The sequence below is a fragment of the Syngnathus leptorhynchus genome, chromosome 7, assembly GCF_054491065.1.
Source record: "Syngnathus leptorhynchus isolate UIUO chromosome 7, UIUO_Slep, whole genome shotgun sequence".
In the NCBI taxonomy this organism is placed as follows: domain Eukaryota; kingdom Metazoa; phylum Chordata; class Actinopteri; order Syngnathiformes; family Syngnathidae; genus Syngnathus; species Syngnathus leptorhynchus.
The window spans coordinates 5,466,561-5,486,743 of NC_141201.1; the positions used below are offsets into that span (position 1 = coordinate 5,466,561).

The following is a 20,183-nucleotide window of genomic DNA, read 5'->3' on the forward strand; positions in this document are numbered from 1 at the left end:
TGTGCATGTTAAGAGAGAAAGAATGAGAATATTCAAAGGCATCCAAGAGTTAATACAATTCTATCTAAACCATACAAATTGCAACATGGTGTAATATATCAGACTAGACAAAATGTTCCAAATCTATTACACAACCTAAATCAGGCAAGACGCTAAAGTTACGACCCCCTTGTAAACAATGGAGGCTTTTACCATTTTTTACGATGTCACTTTTTTTTTTCTTTTTTTGGTCACGGGAATAACCCTCCAAGATAATCTAACCGTCTTGCCAAAAGCTATATTGATACATCAACTGGTGTACACAGCAAGAAAACATTCTTTGCAGAGGTAAAAAAAACAAATACATATACTAATAATAATAAGTAGTTTCAGAACCTGAAGTGGTTGTTGATGGACTTGGTATTCTATTTTGCTCAGTGCATGTTCCAAATCCTCCAAACACTTCTTCCTGAAAAGAAACAAATAGAAGAAAGGCAGTTAAATATTTTATGACTATTATGTGCAAATAGTTGGCTTCCATCTGTGTACATATTTGTCAGCTCTGCAACACTTGAGTCACTCTTGATTAAAGCAGCAATCGCTTAACCGTTCAACAATCGTCATAACGGTTCAGAGGGGGCTTTGATATTTTCTCTTTTCTGTGTGATAGTAAACAAACTCTGGTTGAATTAGCAATGTGATCACATAAAGAGCAAACAATATTTCCATTGATAGATTAACACTATCCGAGTACGCAAAGCACAAAGGATCAAATGAATTGGCAACATTGAGATTGCACTCAATGACTAAGATGCTTTGCGGGCTCCCCCGAGGGGAGGAGAGTCTCATGTTTAGGTGCTGGTTCATAAGTCAGAAGTCATTCGGGCACAATCGAACATCTCAATTATGACTCAAGTGTCAAAGACATGACTGAATAAGGAGCTGATGGAATGATTGTGAGAAGCTCACTTCTTTAATATACAAGGATGTTGGTAACTTCTTGAAAAGAAAAACACCAAAAAATAGGGGAACCTTGTTTTAATGACTGACCATAAATTTGATCATATTGTATTTGTATTCTTTGAACAATATATTTAATATGATTGTTGTGGTTGGAAATGCATCACAGTGTGGTGATTATTGATCACCTATAATTGTGGTGACCGTCAACCACATGAGAGGGTGAAATTATTCTAAACACATTTTTTTCATGATGCAAAAATTGGAGTGGGTAGAAGAATACATTTTAATTGATTAACTGACAAGTGTAGAATGGATTGTTAAAACAATTTTTAGTCTTGACTGTCCACTAAAAATCAGTGTACAAATTTAAAATGAATGGGGAAGAAAAAAAAAGGAAACACATCGGCACTCCTCTTTTCAAGTTTACAGTACAGTAGCACTGAAAGACGACCTTTGACACCTACTGTGCGCCTTTACTTCTTCAGCTGAGAGTCCGCGTGCGCTTAAGAGTTGAGGGGAGGATGTCTTTTTTATCATGTTTATTTATAGCGGTTACTGTGCAGGGATGCACTTGAGGTCGCGTTGGCCCAGTTTGCAAAAGCAGCTGCGATGTGTGCGATCTTGCACATGTAAATGACTACCGGCTAAAAGTAAAAAAAAAAAAAAAAAACATGCTGGGCGAGTGAGCAAAAAAAAAAAAAAAAAAAATCACATTTATGAAATGCAACCATTTTGGATATTTAAGGGGCTGATGTGTCCCTGAGCATCTTTTCGACGTAAATGCTCCGTTGCTAAGCATTCCCTCCTCTTCCTCTCCATCATTCCAGTCTCCGCTGCGAGCATGCGGCCCCTCTCTGTGGGCGTTGTTGCGGCCGTTGAGGAAAAAGGGGGGCGGGGTGCCAACGGACGACTCTGACTCGCTGCGAGTAGACCTTGATGACATCACACCGCGCTATGCCGGGAAGCAGCTGGACAAGGGCGAACCAACGGCACCACGCCTCGTGGAAACGCACGCGAGGCTCCCCGCGTCAATCTGTCGGGCGCCGTTTTCACGACTGAGGCGGATGTAAACAAGCAAACGGCGTGCGGGGGAGGGGAGCAAGCGTAGTGAGGAAAAGGCGAAGGAGGAGGGAAGATGAAACACGGAAACATCATCTCGGCTATTAACCACAACAGGGAGGCCGAGGCGTCTCCCGGGAGAACGGGAGAGGTCAGCGGCCGCGACATGCTCGCGCACGCCTGCCAATCCCGATTCTAAACAGGCCTCCCACGCACAACAAGGCCCCCACGTCGTCGCTTTACGCCCACGGGCCGTGCTCAACAGCAGAGGCATGCTCAGGGAGGTAACTGCAAGATGTAAACAAACACTGGAGTGTGAGGTACGCTCCATATGTTGCCTTGATTTGTAGCAGCCAGGATGTTAGTGCCAACACCAAAATGTTCTTCCGCTCATTCCTACAAAACAGGAAGTCCTCAATTAGGGCTGAATGATTTTGAAAAGGAATCGAATCAGAGATTTAATATGGGATTCTTTTTCCGAGGTTCTCTTGCCCATGTAATTTAACAAACGAGGAATAAACGAATCTTTATTACATGAAATCATTAAAATAAAGGCAAATAAATGAAATTACAAACTAATTTGAAAGAGTTTATCGACTTTAATCATACTTATGAAACCCTTTCATGCAAACCTGACCTCCAGTTATCGATGTATTGCATTGAGCAGCTGTACCTAATAAAGTGACCGGTTTAGTGCAGTACTTGAGCTGATCTAAAAGGACGAAAAGCAAGATCAGCATGATCCGAGTTGCTGCACAAAAGAGCGAAAGGGACTATCCCCAAAAGCCACAAGCTGAATGTGAATTAGTTTTGCCGAGCTCATCTTTGTATCAATTTGACGAAGTAAAAACTTCCGTCTTGACGTGCAGATAAGACTTGCATTCCCCGAATGTGAGCAATCAAGAGAAAAAGAATAATTATACTATGAATCCATCCAGATTGGTTAGAATGTAACTGTGCAGGCTGGTCCACTATAAAATAATTTAAATTCAACCACAAAAGCCCCAGTCACATATTTTTAGTCACTAAGACATTAAACAATTTTGAACTGTGGGTGCAACTGGGGCTTTCCGCAGTCAGATTTTTTTTTTTTTTCAATCATCAAAATTTCCAGCGACCAAGATTATTTCGGTAACGTTTTCAATTTTTCCTTTTCGGGGGGCTTTTAAGTTTCCTCAGCCGTTTCACATAAGAACAGGTAGGGGAGGGGTGGAGGGGGGGCACTTGGATCTACCTGAACTTCCCATGGCTGATGTTCTGTCCTTTTGACAACAAACTACAAACGCTGCTCTGATTGGCTGTGGCCCAGAGTCCCTTATTTGACCTCAATTGCTTCAAGACGCCATTCAGCAAAAGATCGATTTACCACAAGAACTCTTAACAAATTTATGAATTCATATGCCCGTCCCGAGTCCATTTCATTTTAAGCGGTTCAAATGAATTATGCAATAAACGTTGAACCATAGAAGTGAGTGTGGAATTCACTGGCGTGCATTTAATGATACAATCAATTTCAGCGCATAAAAAAAAAAAAAAAACGACGCACAGCCAATAACAGTATTTTACCATTCCTTAATACATTGGCAATTTTATTCGTTGATGGTTTGCATCGATTTACTTTTAAGGGTAGCCAAAATGCTGAGACGTGTGACAAATGTCTGCAATTGCACAGAAACCATACACTACAATTACGTGCTAAGTACATCACATGAAGTTACCCAAAAATCTTTATTTCCTTAAAAGGCAAGAGCTTATCGACTTTAATTCTTTGGGCGTAGTACGAGCAATCGAATGTCCCACTTGGCAGAAAGAGTTGGCTGGGCAAATAAAGCTGCATCACCGCTGACATTTAAGATACAAGTAACACTCTTGATCTTAGCAACTAGATCGGGTAATGAGTAAGACCGGGACCGTGTGAGTAAGAAAAGGAAAACAGAAGTGAGTCACCCACTGAGCATCTTACAAGATCAGCATCGCCCTTTAACAAGGCACCAAATGCTGTAAAAGCAGACCAATGTGCCATTAGGGACTCACGTTGAAGGTTAAAGGCAAAGTATAAATTTCAGAGGAAGACCATAAAAATGTCATTTCATTATTTTATCCCTTCTGAGATACATTAGGTTTGTAGTCATGCATATATAGACGTTTAATTTCATTTTGGGGGAATCAAGATTATTCTGGATCCAATTTGTAACGTTCTGATAAAAAGGTTTCGCTAAATGTATAAATAAAAAAAATGTCAAAGGAACTTAACTTGTCTGTGGGAAGATAGGTCAACTTCACATAGCAAACAATTTACTTCTTGACAGTAAATTGAAACGGATGTATCCTCCACATTCAGTACACGCGTGGCACTCGACCTTTTTATTTTTTTAAATACTCGTTTGGCCTTGCCGCAGGTCGGCATTCAACCGAGTGTCGTTCCAGTTATCAACGGAAAGGTGGAATTTCAAGTGGATAGTTTAAAAACCCTTTGAGATATTCCAGGAATCTTTCATTTGACATTTACAGTACACATGAGTGCTTCATCCTTTACTGGAATGAAAATTGGTGATGAGATCATACTCCTATACACCCCTCGGATGACAAATCCCGTCAAAGTGTGTTTACACACACACACACACACACACAAACACACACACACACACACACACACACACATCAGATTACACCAGTACAGCTTTTCTTTGTGCCCACCCCCCTTAACGTTAGCTGCCCCAAAGCAAAAGGTGGTCTTTTGTTATGTTTGAGTGCCCCAACACGGAGCTGCGCAACTGTTTGACATTTGCTTGACAGCGCTCGGTCCAAAACAAACACTTGGATGTAAACCGACTCCCTCTTCCGACACCCAACACCTGAAAAGCTGACAGACAGCGGACAAAGAAGGAAGACTGTCCGGCACGTGTGCCTTATGTCTCACACATACACGGCTTACTCATCCATGCACATGTGGACATCATATCTCGGGGACATTATGATACTCCGAGAAAAAGACAATTCCGGCCGCTCTCTCCATCACAACTCCTGAACGTGGAGGTGAAAGCGCCTTGACCGCCTGCTGTAAGCTGAATAAAGCCATGGATGGGAGGGTCTGTGACGAATTCTCCTCCCAGTGTTGTCCTGTAGGGACAAAAAGGGGCGGGGGACATTGGGGTGGGGGGGTGGGGTCGTCCCACATCCTTTGATATCCCTGCCTGCGCTCTTTCAGCCGCCCATACTTTGTGAGCAGGAGAATAAAAGCAGACACAAAGCTTCCTGCTCCAGTCCACACGCTGTCTCTGGGATGGGTGCGTGGGTGAAAGCGGGGGAAGGGTTCTTTCTATTTAAACAGGCCAAACACCTGCTGGACTCGAGCCCCATGCACCAAAATACACTATGCCTCTCAAACCGGTGGGCCGCAAAGACATATGGGGCAGGGGTACAGCGACATAATGGCATTGCACAGAAAACAATCCTTTCCGTGACGTTGCTCCCTCAACCTCCACTTTGCTTGTATTTGCTATTAATTATCCGTCTACAAGCCGTCATAAAACTTTATTAACCATCCAGGGATTCAAATATAAAAATAGGTTAACCAGTGTTAATAATACAATTGTTCATTTCAATGTCAAATTAACAATGCAACGATTATTTGCTCTGCGGCCGTAAAGTCTTTCGACATCAACACACGTCCGAAGTGTACAAAATTAGATTGTTGTGGAGAGGTAAAGCGTTCAGCCTTGCTAGCATCTGCCTTCCTAGCGTCCGCTATTCCAATCGAGTTTCAAATAACTCCTACCGGCCATAATTTCTTTTGAAGTTGGCCTCTGATATTCCATCTTTCACGCTATCAAACAGAAAATGACAATAGCCAGTTTGTTGTAGAAACTCCCACAAATGACAATAGCAACAATTAGCAAAATAGTTGTATTTTTGCAGTCAAAATATGTCCAAAATACTAATTAACTTTTGATTAGAATGAATGTGAGGTACTAACTATTTCTTTTAAACAACGAGGCGGGACAGTAGAATTAAGAGGGTCATCGTAGTGGAGGAGAGTGGGGACTATGTTGCACGATTACAAAATAACAAAAACTGGACAGATTGGAAACCCTGGAAAAAAAAAAAAAAAAAAAAGAAGCAACTGAAGCCTGGCGCGATCAAGAGAATGAATTCCCTCCACACACACAAAAGCTAACAAATGCCTTCATTTGGACAGCAACAGCCGACAAGCACCCCTTTGAGCCGCGGCAATAGGCTTAGTAATCCATTCCAAAGTGGCAGCTGTCAGAATAAAAGTTGCTCTGCTCCTCAGATGGAGTTCTGTGTCTGTGTTGGATTTGGGTTTTTCTGTCTGGATGGATTTGGGAGGGAGGGAGGTGGACTTGGCCCAGAGTCCGGCTGGCGCTCTGTTCAGCGTCACCCTGTGAACCAAGCGGGGTTGCAGTGAGCCTGAACAATCCTGCCCCAGTATGGCCACCGATGCATTACACCGATCCTGAATGAAAACCACAAGCTGTTTCGACACAACTTGCATCGTGGAGATGAAACAATTCACACACAATAAAAGAAAAAGGCTACCAAAATATGTGCTACTGGATTTTGTAGTGTACAGTATTTTTTATGAATATATGCGGCACACTTATGTATTATCCTTGAACTTTCTCAAAAATTGACAGTGTGCCTTGTAATTCAGCGCACCATATGGATGGATGTCGGCTTTGCAATTTAATTTCCTTCGTATGTGTTCTCCTTCTTATCCGTATCTAATCGCTAGCAGGCGTCCATGTTTTCATCATACCAGAACTTTCTGCTTTCCAAGAATCATGGAAAATGCATATATATGAAATACCGTAATGAACCAAGTTATAATACCACCCAAACTCAGTTAGCTAAAAAAAAAAAAAACACTTTGCACTAATGCACAAGTATTTATTTAATGCTAATAAGTGCCTCTCCCCTGTTAGTGAGTAAAGGTAATGGTGTTTCTTATGTATTAATATTAGACAGGTTAACTTTTGTAAAAAGATTTCAACAAAAGTTTATCATGTTAATAAACATTTCTCAAAACATACAATTATAATGGCGACAGCTGGAGGAGCGAATTATTCCAAATATAAGCGATGTCAACGAAAGTCGAAAAGCTTAAAGGAAGTGATTGTGGTTGCCATTTGATGCCACTGTACGCAATCTCAAATCTTTTTTTTTCAAAGTGTGATTAAGCATTTATTTATAGAAACTATTACTGTGTGTACCAAGCTAGGCGCTCATCTTCAATAGGCTGTGCTGAGCTCTATGAGGGTGAATGGCCCAGAATGCATCAGAGAGGCAGTTAAAGTTAAAGAATACACTGAAGTACAAAACAATACACACCAAAAGAAATGTGCTTCACTGGAAAAAAAAAAAAAGCATGAAGCACTCTCTAAAACTAAAATACATATATTTTTCATCATGCAGCATTGCAGCGACCTATTCTGTCTCTACAAATCAAATGTGCTGCTATACTTTCATTTCTCTTGCGTCCCACCAGAAGAAGATGTGGGATTTGTTTTTTTGGGTGTGAATTGAAAGGCCTGATACATTTTCAAGTGAGGCATTTGAGACTGCTGGGAAGTGGAAACGTCTTCTTTAGTCCTTATCATCTCAGAACTTGGATCTTGAAGTCTGGCCTGAAAGTATTCGAGTCGAATGTGAATAAATGACAGTGATATGATCGCATTTCCTTTGTTTGTGAAATAAGGCTGGGTGATATGGTTTTAAGAATCTCTCACCATCACCAAATAAATCGGATCCAATTATGATTGATTTCCTGCCATCCTTTTAATAATATGAAAAAGCAGAGGGCATTAAATGAAAGACATGACCAGGACAGGCTGGCTGGGTATCTTTTCCTTCCACTTGCTGTCACCTCACATTTACGTTTCACTGAAAGCTGTCATGAGCCTGTGCTAACACATACATGTGATTCAAAAAAAAAACATACATGAGGAAAAAAAGGTGGGGGCTGTGATGTCAAGTCGGGGGGGGGCGCAAAATATCATCCTGCTACCTGCAAAATGGCCCTTGGGCCACGAGTTTGAGTCCCTTATTATAAAGTGAATTGTGAGCTACATTGCCCACCACTGCCTTTCTGATGCAACCAGAATACTCTGCATAAAAAAGGTGCAACATACACCAGTCTAGTACATCACCTGGAGTGAAAAAGAAAAAAAAAGAACGACTTAAATCCACTTGCAACCATTGCTTAGTTGTTGCCACTGCAACGGTAGCACGCTGCTGCTTCTGCTTCTGCTGCTGGCAGAAAAGGAAGATGGTAGTTCGCTAAGACGAACACACCCCCACATCACACGGCCCGTCAAGCGGGGTGCTCGTTGTTGTTGTAGCCGGCCCTGCATGCGCACTGTCACTCGACGAAGCCAACTCGAAACTCCCCAAGTCGCACATAATCTCTCTCGGAGTGCAACATTTTAAAACAAACAAAAGAAAGGGGGAAGATGCATGTGGCTCCGTAATAAACGTGACCACGAAGCGTTTGCAAGCCGCGCATCGTGTCCGCTCCTAGCGAGCTACGCACTGGCTACGAAGAGAATAGATTCACCTCCCATTTTCCAACGCATCAGCAGTAGCATGACGGCTAGCGTGGCGTAGTATGCTAATTTGGCTAGCCAAGCCACAAACAGCAGTAGAAATAGCTGCACTTGTAAGCTCCATATTATGATGCCCGACCTGTTGGAGTGATGTCAGACACGGATAAATACTTCAATAATTTCCACAACCCTGAAAACACTCAAGAGGTTGAAATAAAACTGTACTACGGGGCAGCTAGCGTACGAGCTAATCTACCAGCTAGGTTAGCCGAATCTTCGCAGCAAGATGCACATCTCAAGAAAAGGAACCATTTAACAAAAATAATTTATTAGAAATATACCCGAAAGGGATGCGAAAGAATTAAATGAAACGAACTACCACCGTGGAGGAACGCTAACTTCGAATCCCGATTATATTTATGTGCTCTCGCCCCCCTTCAAGTTGACATGTTTTGTTTTCAAACATACTACACGCTACCTTGAAGGGTCGTCGTTAGAATTCATACAATTTGTATTCAACATTTTTTTTTCCGTCTAGAAAGACAAACAACTTTTACTGTTCTAGTATGAGACGTGCAAGTCTTGAAGCGTCCAATCGAGCTAATGTCAAGTTGCTAACTAATAGAGCAGTTGTTAGTGGCTTGGTTACATGATGCGTGTTTGTTATCTGGGAATTGAGTTAATAATGCTAATAATATGCCCTTGGGTGATAATAATAATATCATAAACATATTTCTAGAAGATGAGGGGGGGAGGGAGGAGTGTTAGGCTGCTAGTTACGGTCCAGCCTAAAGAGTATAAGGATGTAGCCTCTCTTCTCACTTCTACTACAAACTAACTTTGTTCCCAGCAGAACCTGACACAAGCAAACGTCTCGGTTCGGTGCCGTGTGGGCTACGGATAAAAAAGTTTGTGCTCGTAAAAGTGCAGCAAAGTTAACGGAGCATCCTGGCGATGGCAAGTTCTGCTCAGTTCGCAGAGCGAGATGATTGTCCACGTTTGGACCGTTAGCTGCAAAACAGCGAACGCTTCTCCCGGTACCGAGACTCCCCAACCTGGATACTCTCTTCCTCACCCCCCACCCACCCATTCCGTCCAGTGCTTACCTCCGCGCTGCTCGAATCACTCGATTCTCCCAAAACATCCCGAAATTTCTGCAGGTTGCTCCCGATGACTGAAGAGACCTGTAGTGCAGCATCAAACCCGGGTCCAAGGCCAGCGGCGTGCGGGTGGGCTCCCGGGTCGTTCCGCAGAGAGGCAGTGACTCTTACCCGGCCCGCTCTCCTCCCGGTGCCGGAGTTGCTGCTCCCTCCGGGCCGAGCGGGGAAGCGCCACCGACAGCTGTGCGCCATTTTACACTCTGTGCCTATGTGCCCTGCAATCACAGATACGTCGGTGGGCGGAACCCTGAGCCAGCACTCCACATAAACAAGCTCCGCCACGGCCTCCGCTCTTACTGGCCGACGCGTCGTTATCCAGGTTGCGGGGCGGACCCGACACTGCCCGGACAATGCATTCACTCAGTGGGCGCGATTGGAGCTCAGCGCCGCCGAGTTCTAATCAGATTCAGGGGCTTTGCCCGGGAAACGAGCGGCGCACTTGAATGACAAAAAGAAGCAAACAGTCAAAACTGTTGGAATAAACTGTTGAAACTGTGGAATAAATTGAGGCACGCAACAAAACAAAACCACTTCTTTGAACGAGAGTAATCTTGCACGAATCGACGCATCATAAAATGTTGTTTCAATGCTTCTTGGCAATGTGTACCATTAATAAGCAATTTGCTTTAAAACTGTGCCACATTTGCAAGCAACATGCATTTGTGGTGGTGATTTTCGATATTCCACCATTTTTTCCTCTAAAGGCACTCATCAACAAGCAAAATATGCCCACCTCATTTTACACAGTGAAAAATAAAATCTAGGATATAGCCACAAAAAAAGACAAATGGTTTTTATTTTTTTTTAATTATACTGTGCACTCAAAGTAAAATTTTACAATAAAACAAAAATAGAGCATTATATTTTCACCAAAGATTCTTCAAGCACAGGCATGCCAAACCATCACATACTGTACTTCCTTCACATTTTGTCTTGATCACAACCACATTTATTAACTTTTATTTCTTAAATTCTGAACGGATAAACCTGCACTTATTGAGTCAATCTCCTCCTTGCACTCTACCTGCAGCTCTCTCTATTTAAAAAAACCAAAATGTCTCAAAAGTGTAATTCAGTTGGCTCTTCATGTTAATGCAAACAATATAAAATCCTTGCAAAACACTACCAGCGACCGTTAGCGATTTAAAGGGAAATTAAGAAAGTAAAATCTGGTCTCAGGATAAACACGGAAAATAAAATAACATTCAGCAGCCCGTACTTTTTGTATTATATTGTAATTTGACATTGTCAATCCAAACAGATGATTTTAAATGGAGAGTCAATGCCTCTCTGAGAACTTTGCCATGTCTTTAACGCGACAAAACATTAATAATGAAAACTAAACCCTCACCTCCCCATCTTTGTTGTGTTGGGTAAACAGAATAAATGACATCCCAGTGAATGTTCAGCACCTCTGTAATAGATATAAACATTTGTATCCTTAAACCGACTGTCATCAGTTTCTTCTGTTGATTTTTTTGGTCAAGCACCAGCAAAAAAAGAGATTTCACATTTAAAACTAAGGAATTGTGCTGTGCATAGTCGACTTTCCAGCAAGACTTCCTTAATGCGGTATCTGACAGGACAAATATATTCTTTAATCATGTCAGACCTTTAAATGCTGACGTGTGCTTATGAAGCTGTCATTGCAATTTACAAAACAAATACAATAAGGGCCTTAAATAAAAACCTCACACGTTTAAAAAAAAAAAAAAAATTGCCTTCCAGTTTAGGTTCTGTTTATCTATGTAGCTTGAAACAAAAGTGCTGCATATTAGTCATGCAACTGTAGTTGGAGCCTAAGTAATAAATATTCAACTCTTCTATTTAAGCATCACAAAATGCTTGTGTAGCTATCGAAGGTTTTGTTAAGGTGGTACGTGTGTGAAGAATATTTAAAAAGCTCTAACATTACAATTGATGTGAATGTCAAAGTATCACAAAAGTCAAGACAGGGGTGAGGAGATTCAATTTCAGATTTTTTTTAGTCCTCAAAGGGCCGTACTGTTTGAATGAAAAACTTCTTATTGCTACGTATCGTTAGCAATTTGTTGGTTACCTTGCTTCCTGAACCCAACAACTATTTGTGCCACTTTCGGCAGCAATCCATCGTTCCAATTAACTTATGATGGATACACAGGTGAACTGTGACACGACATCGCAGATGTAACACCCAATCGAAAACGTCGTATCACATGAGCTTTCGCAAAAAAGAAAAAGAAAAAAAAAAGGTAAGAAGCCAAATCCAGACGATTGCTGACAGGCCGTACCGATACAGTATATACAGTATGTATATGTTGTGTTTGAAAATAATACTTAATATTTATAATATTAATTCGATGTGTACCTGTGGTTAAAATAGTGCAGCGTTGAGAGTCTCTGTCAACAAAATGTTGGGGCAATCAATGCTAACAGTCTCTTAACTAGCCACTCTCTCTTCTTTATTTTTCACTAACAGCTACAGCGGGCATGAAAATCGTGCCATTTTGTTTGCGGTTCAATAAAAACTGACACAATAAGCCGAGGGTCACCAAGCTTCTTAAACTTGAAAAGTATTGATTCATCCAAAGTGTGTTATACACTTCTGAAATTAATTTGCTGAGATTACCTTGATTATAGTTATGATTAATTGATATTATGAATAATAATGTGGACATTTGTATTACAATAATTAGGAAACAGATAAATATCAATATGCAACCCTTTTTAACTCTGCAAATCTTCACATTCCTAGAACACCATATTTCATTACTGCTACTCATTTTTTGTAATTTTTTTTTTTTTTTTTTTTTTTTTTGTGCTGCAGCAAGTTGCTATGCGGTCGAGGCGAGTTGCCGACTGTAATTCGTTCATGACGGTCCGGTTCAGTAGCATTTGGGTGCATCTCTCCGTGTCTGCGACGGGCTGAAGAGGTTAAAATTAGCTGACTGGTATGAAGGTAAAGTAAAAAAAAAAAAAAAATCAACAATCTGGATGAGGCAAATGCTTTTTCACGGTCCTGTAGTTGCGCTATTCTGCTTAAAATCCCATTATTCCCCAAATGCTAATGTTTCCCAGTGGGCAAACATTTGTCAACCAGCTGTGATGCGGCAGTCTGTTGTGCGAAGGCTAGGCTGTATTAAATGGGATTTGAATGCAGTATTAGACAGAAGTCTAGAATTTGTGGCGACAAGCACACCAGAGATTACCCCTCCTCCAAAAAAAAAAGGCAGAGGAGCACACTCGATGTAAAAGAGAAAAGCAAACAAGGATGCAGTCACTGTTAGGCACCGAGCGGATCAAGTCTGGTCACTTGGTCCCAGCTGCAGCCTCTCCTGCTTATGCTTATCCAACCACTGTAAGATCTGTTGTCTGAGCTCCTCATTTGGCCTGATCTGGTCCATGGTGAGAGGACTGCGGTTGAACGGGTCTGTCTGGTCACTGGAATGAGGACACACTCTTTTTATAGACACTCTTCTTTTTGTTGTTTTTTAGCGTGAGAAGGAACTAAACCCGTGGCAAAATGAATCAAGTTGACGAACCTTTTAACTGAGTCAAAGCAAAGAAAACGAACCAGAGATGTAAAAGAACCCTGACGTTATTTGGGGAACTAACCTGAGGAGATGCCTTGCTATAGTTGAGCGGTCGACTGTGACGTTGGAAGAAGGAAGAAGAACGGGATCCAGCATCAGTGTGGACATGATGGGATCTAAGAATTCCTCTGGGGCATCCGAATAAGTCTCCTCCTCTTGCAACTGTCGATCTGCATGGGACTACAGTGCAGGCAGAGTGACAGGAGAGTTTGAAATACATAGGATTCCTCCCCTGTCCTAAAAAAATTTTTTGATTGTCTCCTACAGAGACAAATAATACCTTTATTTTATCAGCAAGGAGTCCAAAAGCCACAATCATGTCCCCGGGCTTGTTGATTTTCTTCAGTACCCTCACTGTTTGGGAAAAGAGGGTCGGGGAATACGAACGTCCATCCTTTGGGACGGTAGTACAGAAATTCTCCTCATCTCTTTCAAAGAAAATACAAATATATTTATGAAGTCACAGTAGCTCAACCTGTTGAAGTGAAATCATCCGACACATCGCTCAGGAGAGCGTTCACAACCTACCCCAGGTTCAGGTAGATGGTGCAGATGTCAGAGACGAGCTGCTGAGGCTTAAAGTCAAACTCGCTGAAGTCCTTCACTTTAAGAGCACCCATCTTGGGTCCTACCAGGTGCTGTAAAAAGTAGTTGAGCATGGAGATGATCCTCTCAGCCAGAAAAGGGTGCACAAAGATCCCTTTGATCTCTAGGAGGGAATAAAACAGAGACGTTATCGCAGAAGAATGGCAAGAATTGAAAATATAGTGCATTCGAATCGGTCCGACCTGAGGTGAGGAAGGCCAGCGTGCCGATGGTCTCGTTAGACATGATGTTGTGGAAGCGGCCCAGCTGTCCAAACATCTGCAGGCTTGACTCCCTTTCCCTTCGGGCATCAGGGGCCAGGTCATCCCATTCCCCTCGATCCCGCTCCAGCTGCAGGATCTTGATTTTACTCAGGTACTGCAAGATTCAAAACAAGTACAACTGAAAAAAAAAAAAATCGATTGTTTCCCTTGCACAGTGAGACAAAAACGACTCGAAAGGGGATATGCGTTATTTCTGTGTTATGTGTGTGTGGTGTAGCCTCACCTGAATAGCCTCATCCAAAAGAAAGATGGCGTCGTTCATCAGCAGGTTGAGGAACCTGAGGAACAGAGGAGGATTCATGGCTTCCAGGTTCTTGGATGCATAGTCTGCCAAATGCTGAGAAAACACAAAAGTACATTTTCTTATTGATTTGACACATGGTCATTGGTAGTAAGAACCAAGTTGGTCTTTTATTTTTTTTCAAAACCGAATGAAAAAGAAACGCATCTCTCCTATTACCTTGATACTCTCTCTGTAGTTATTTTCACCCCACATGAACTTGAGGATGGGATACATGGGTCTTCTGTAATTGAACTTTTGTTCAAACTGGTGAGGATCACCTGAAGAACAACAAGGGGAAAAAAATGAATTTGCTGTAGAACAATCTGGAATTGGCAATTTCAAAGATATTCTATCCGTCTCTGTTTATTTAAAAAAAAAAAAAAAAACCATAGCTAAATGAAAGTTTCAAAGCAAACATGGCGGGGTGGCATTTTGTCGTTGTGCCGCACGCAAACGGAATAAGTGTCTCACCTGTAAATTCGATGTCCACAAACACAGTGATGAGGGCTTCGGCCAACTGTGGTGCATATTTGTAAGAGCAGAAGACTCTCTGTCGCTGGAAGACGATTGGCTGAGGAGAACCAGGTGCCAGAGGCAACATGTGGGGCATTACAGCCTCTAAGACCTCTGCCAGCTCTGCTCTTAAATGTGGATTCTTCATCCTGTCATGAATTCAAGATGTTTTTTTTTTTTTTTTTTTACTGAACCACTCATGATTTTGTTTGATCTACCACAATCAAATCCTATATTGTACCTCTCGACATTCCCCATGAAGACCGTGATGAAGTTAAGAATCTGCTCGAGACTTTCGGCTGAGGTCTCCAAAACATCATCGGCAAACGGACGCAGAAAGATGAAAAAATCTCCCAAATTCTCGGCAAAAAACTCTGGAAAACATACAGAGGCACCGAATAAACCTGATCTCATCCAACACGTTTAATACGGAAGATTAGCGAGCATGTTAATACGGAAAGCCGCCATTTAAGGAAATAACCTTACCTGGTACAAAGCAGAGCATGGTGTTCTGCAGCGCTGGCAGCGGAAAAGTGAGTGCTACATGTTCGGGGCCGTGGTTTCCTAAAGCCAACTGCACCAGCAGAGCGGCAGTGGACGCTTGGAGGTTAAGGCAGCATTGCAGCATGGCGGGCTGCGTGGTAGCGGCTTTGGTTGACAAGAAAACAATCATCAGGCGCTCAAACTGCTCCAAGAGCTGCTCCGTCATGGGGCTGCCTGTACGGTGGGCTTCTTCGCACGTCACCTGGAGCCGGTGGAGAGACTGGTTCATCTTGACCAGCTGTTCGTGGAGTCTGCGACAACACCACGTTGCTTCAGGTTTGTCACACGGAGACGCAATGTATATGAGGAGTAGCGAACCTGTGGAAGCCGAGATGCAGGGTGAGTTGAGTGAGGACGAGGTTTTCCGTCAGCAGGCTGTAGGACTCCACCGCGGGCTCCTGCGTGGGCTGGGAGGGCATGGGGGTCAGACAGGTTTCTTTGTCAAGACCTGGCGAAGGATACAGCTGATTATTCAAGTGTAAATTCACTTGCCACGACAAAAACATGCATCGTCTTTTTCTTATTCACGATTTGAAGCTGGACGCGGTTACACACGCACAGTAAATTGCAAACAATTGCGCTCCGACTGTACCACTAATCAATTCATGTCAGTAAAATGGCGGCAATGATAAACAGGGTCATTAAAAGGAAGCTTTTTGTTTACCTCTCGCGTGCACATTGCGAATGCGCCTCTCCTCTTCACTCAAATCTCTGACCGCGCAGTACGTGGGATTAAATGTGAGCAATTTGGCCGAACGTGGCCGGCAGAAGGGCTGGCACAGCCTCAGGAGTGCTGCGCCCAAATTCAAGAAGAACGCATCGGAGGCGTACATCTGAAAGAAGATCTCGGGCATTTGATTGGCCCAAATCTTGGCCCGGCCAGCGTTTGCGTGCAGGCAGTTGCCCAACCACGACAGCAGCAGGTGGCGGGTCTCGTTGGACCGCTGCAGCAGGTATTTAAACATTTGGTGCAGCTTGTCGTGATACTGGCCCATAAACTGCAAAAGAAGGTCAACGCCCGGGTGAGCTCCGATGCCTTCATCGGGTTCACAGTAGTCCCGCTGACAACCGAAGAAGTGTTCACCTGGTGGATGTTAGCCTCCTGGACTTTAGTCTCCTGACGGCTGGAACGTGATGGGTTCAGGAAGTAGCCGTGTCCCTCTACCACTCCTGGTGTTTTCAGCAAGCAAGACACGCTCAACACGGTTCCTAAAAGGCTCTTCTGGTACATCAAGCCGTTAGCCGGATCTTTGGGCTGAATGTGCTCCATCAATACCTGGAAGCATCAAGCATCAGTGGACATTTTCTTGTCATGTGAATAAACATCCAAAAGTGCTTTCTGACCTTGGCGATATCTTTATTGTAGCTGAAGTAGAGAAGCACGTCAAGGTAGAAGTAGAAGAAGGGCTGACACAGATCCATGTCTTTGACTCTCCCCTGGAAGATATCAAACACTGGAACCATCACCTCCTGGAAGGTCCGCACCTCTTGGTCGGAGAGCAAGGCGGTGATCACTTCCTCAACAAACTCCACCACTTCCTCTGGCTCTGAAACACCATCAGGACGTTCCGAGGAGCGAGCAAAAATGACACATTAAGCTTCTGCTGCACAAGAACTTGGCCAGGCTCGATCCAGAACATACGTGCTCTACTGTAAGCATCCAGGAGCAGGTCCAGAAGCTGCTCGTAGACACTTTGGTTGACGTAGATTTCTGGGGTGAGCAGAACTGTGCGTGTGTTTGAGACCGTCAGGTTCTTACAACGAACGGAGAATGGCAATAATTTCTCTGGCACCTTGGTCACCTGATGAAACCAAAAACACCAGTTTTTATTTGAGTGGATCCTCGTTATTCACATTTTTTTTTTTTTACCATCAATACTCTTCTTATCATACCTCTTCCTTTGCCCTCTGAAAACAAGCAAAGAGGTACGGGATGGCACATTTCTCTCCAGCGTCACGGTCGGCTGACAGGTTCACAGCGCTGCATGACGTCATGTAGATGAGATGGTTTCCTGGTTCGGGCAGCAGCAGCCGATTAAAAAGCGCCTGGAGGGGGTGGGGGGGAAGAAACCACATGAGCACATGACCAAAACTGCTGCTACACAAAATGCAAAATAACCTAACCTGCTCTATGTTGTCCATGTCCAGCCAATCCTGTCCATCCAGATCAGCCGCCATCTCCTCCAGGTAAACACAGCGAGGTGGAATGCCATTGCCCCCTCTTAAACCGGGATCACCTAGAAGTGAGCATAAAATATGCAGACATATGCACTGGATTAATCGGGGGGGGGGAAAAAAAAAGACTGAATCCAAAAGTTGGGGTTGATATCTGTGGCAAGTAAATGGATTTCACTGCTGTGTTTATTGGGTGACTTGGGGATTTTTATAGTGCACTTTCATAGTACAATGACTCATCCTGAAACAAGTGTCAGTTGCAAAGAGACCCAGTACGCTCAAAGCAAAACTTCCCGCAACGTGACGGTGATGACTCATGATTCCATTTCCGCACATTCTTGGTGTGACTTCACCATATGACCAAGTCAAGGCTTGATGAGAGTGATAGTGGCAACCAAATAGATGACAGTTGAAAAACAGCTTTGTGGGTGTCTCATTGTATTACTGCCACCTACAGGACAAGACTGGAACATGTCAATCTATCTATCCATGCAGGTGTTTTTTTGTGGGTTTTTTTTTTTTAATATGGACATGGCCTTGGGTGATCTGGAGCCTAATCGTCACACAGACCAACAAGCATTAAGACTCACCTTAATATCTATGGACAATTTTCAGTTTCTAATTAATCCAACGCATGTTTTTAATGAGGATAAAAGAAAAACACATCGTATCATAGATGATGCACTCATTCAACATTTGTAAAATCAATTGTAGGAACTAGATCATTTGAATACTACATAATCAATTTTCAACATGAAGCCCACTCAGTTTTGTTTGATTAGGTCATGTAGTAACAGAGTTATTGATATTTTAATTTTTTTGTGGGGGGGAACCCTGTACCACAACAATAATACTGCTTACTAGTGACTTTATATTAATATAAACATAGGAAAGCATTATAATACAAAAAATATTGATAACAAATATTACACCATCATTACATTACAAATATTAAAGTAATTTTTTTCTGATTATTGATGACTCCTAAATGTTTTTTTACATTCATTGAAAAAGCTCAGGGACAGGCAGAACAATAAAAGATTCTTCCACTAGATGGCAGAAGGGAGAATTAACCTTGTATGTTTATTGTAAAACAGATTATTCTATTGCTTGTGTTTGTTAAAAAATACACAGGAAGATTTAAATATCATGTTAAATTGCAGCTGAAGTTGTGATTTACTCACTGTTGTCCAAAGTGATGAGAAATATACGCTGGATCATGTGATTTACATTGAGTTGTTCGCACAGTTCCTGCCGGGAACGGAAGGATCGGCTTATCTCTGTCACAGAGTCGTCATTGTCGTCGACGCTGTCCGACACAGAGTTCTCGGACTCCGATTGGCTCTCTCCGGAGTCATCTTCTGTAAATGTGACACAGTCATGCTTGAAATCTGTCTTCTTAGATCTGTTGTTAGGTACAGTTCAGTTGTCTTTAACTTTTAAGTACAATGGTTCCTTGAAATACGACAGTCCTGACCAATGGTAGCAGGCTCATGTGTATGAACAGCAGTTTGACTGCTTCGTGAAGCACTTCTGAATTACTCACGTGGCGGTCCAGTGGGTAACGGTGCAGACTTTTGGCCTGACGCAAATTGCTTGGCATCAGCCAACGAGCTGAAGAGGGCGGCGAAGGGGTTACGGGCGATGTTGTGGTTGTTGTTGTTGCCTTGGTCAGTCATCTCACTGAGGCTCAACACTCAGGCCAGCCAAGATCATAGCCTTCAAGGATTCAAAATCATTGTCACATGATTTGTCACTACCTATTTTTAACTATCTGCTTCCTAGTCTAAGATCATTTATGCTTGCTCATGTGCACTACTTATTAGACTGTTATTATGGTGATAGCCAAGACAAGCTGCACAATGTGCAAATCCAGAAATTGATTATTTAAGCAGACACAGAGAGGTTATTACAATAAAATGTGGACTACTGATGTATCATCTCTTCCTTCCTACCTGCTCGGTAGCTTAGTGTAACTTCGCTACATCGGCTTTTCAGAAACGTGTACTTAATGGAGGACTGTTCTTGGGTCACCATATTTCAACGATGACAATGAGAAGCTTGAATGATTTAGTCGTAAGAAGCAGTGCTAGCTGGTAGACGGCTAATCACTTTAGCAAGTTAGCTAGCGTGGGAAGCAACAAGCTAAGTTGTCAGTAGCTTTTTCGACATCAATTTCATATATTCGGACCAGGAGTGCATGCAATAAACAGCTATTCTATGTATTCAAGTGGATAAAGGTCTGCTGGCGTACCTGTCTGTCTTGCAAAGTGTCTATTTTGCTGATAAATTCTTCTCCGTATCACTCCGAATGCTGTCAGTTCCCCAGTAAATACAAGATATGACGTCATCAATATGAGTCGGACTACATTGCTTTTTTCCTATTTTCAACCCTGTTTCACTGTTTTTGTCATGATTATTTAATTTTAATTTTATGTATGTACATTACAACGACTCCATGCGTTATGTTAAAAAATGTATATATATATATCAAATTATTG

General features: G+C 42.5%; 2 protein-coding genes across 7 annotated transcripts in view; both read right to left on the reverse strand.

Annotated features, from left to right (window-relative positions):
• kmt2a (lysine (K)-specific methyltransferase 2A) overlaps positions 1–9,973 on the reverse strand; it is a 31,881-nt gene extending 21,908 nt beyond the window's left edge. For all 6 annotated transcript variants that reach the window (XM_085917387.1, XM_085917390.1, XM_085917386.1 and 3 more), the window contains exons 1-2: positions 9,674–9,973; positions 376–448 (exon numbers count right to left, since the gene is read on the reverse strand). In XM_085917387.1, coding sequence (XP_085773513.1) covers positions 376–448; positions 9,674–9,919 — 319 coding nt within the window. In that variant the 5' untranslated portion in view covers positions 9,920–9,973. The remainder of the gene's footprint in view (positions 1–375; positions 449–9,673) is intronic.
• Positions 9,974–10,515: 542 nt separating this feature from the next.
• ube4a (ubiquitination factor E4A (UFD2 homolog, yeast)) lies at positions 10,516–20,028 on the reverse strand. The gene is made up of 20 exons (XM_085917391.1): positions 19,937–20,028; positions 19,229–19,401; positions 18,867–19,043; positions 17,632–17,744; positions 17,401–17,553; positions 17,150–17,309; positions 16,852–17,054; positions 16,592–16,783; positions 16,172–16,505; positions 15,826–15,955; positions 15,451–15,758; positions 15,206–15,338; positions 14,923–15,113; positions 14,629–14,729; positions 14,392–14,505; positions 14,088–14,262; positions 13,828–14,008; positions 13,580–13,727; positions 13,322–13,479; positions 10,516–13,147 (listed from the first exon to the last, which is right to left on the reverse strand). Exons 2-20 carry the CDS (start codon positions 19,359–19,361, stop codon positions 13,006–13,008), a joined length of 3,246 nt encoding a protein of 1,081 aa, XP_085773517.1. The 5' UTR covers positions 19,362–19,401; positions 19,937–20,028; the 3' UTR covers positions 10,516–13,005.
• Positions 20,029–20,183: the final 155 nt, after the last annotated feature.

Bases quoted from the DNA above. Each gene is read 5' to 3' on its own strand.
- ube4a (XM_085917391.1), bottom strand. From the start codon at position 19,361: ATGACTGACCAAGGCAACAACAACAACCACAACATCGCCCGTAACCCC. The intron at 17,055-17,149 runs GTATGTTCTGGA...ATGGTGTTTCAG, and splicing joins GGATGCTTACAGTAGAGCAC to AGCCAGAGGAAGTGGTGGAG. The intron at 14,263-14,391 runs GTGAGGCTACAC...TGAATCTTGCAG, and splicing joins TTTTGGATGAGGCTATTCAG to TACCTGAGTAAAATCAAGAT.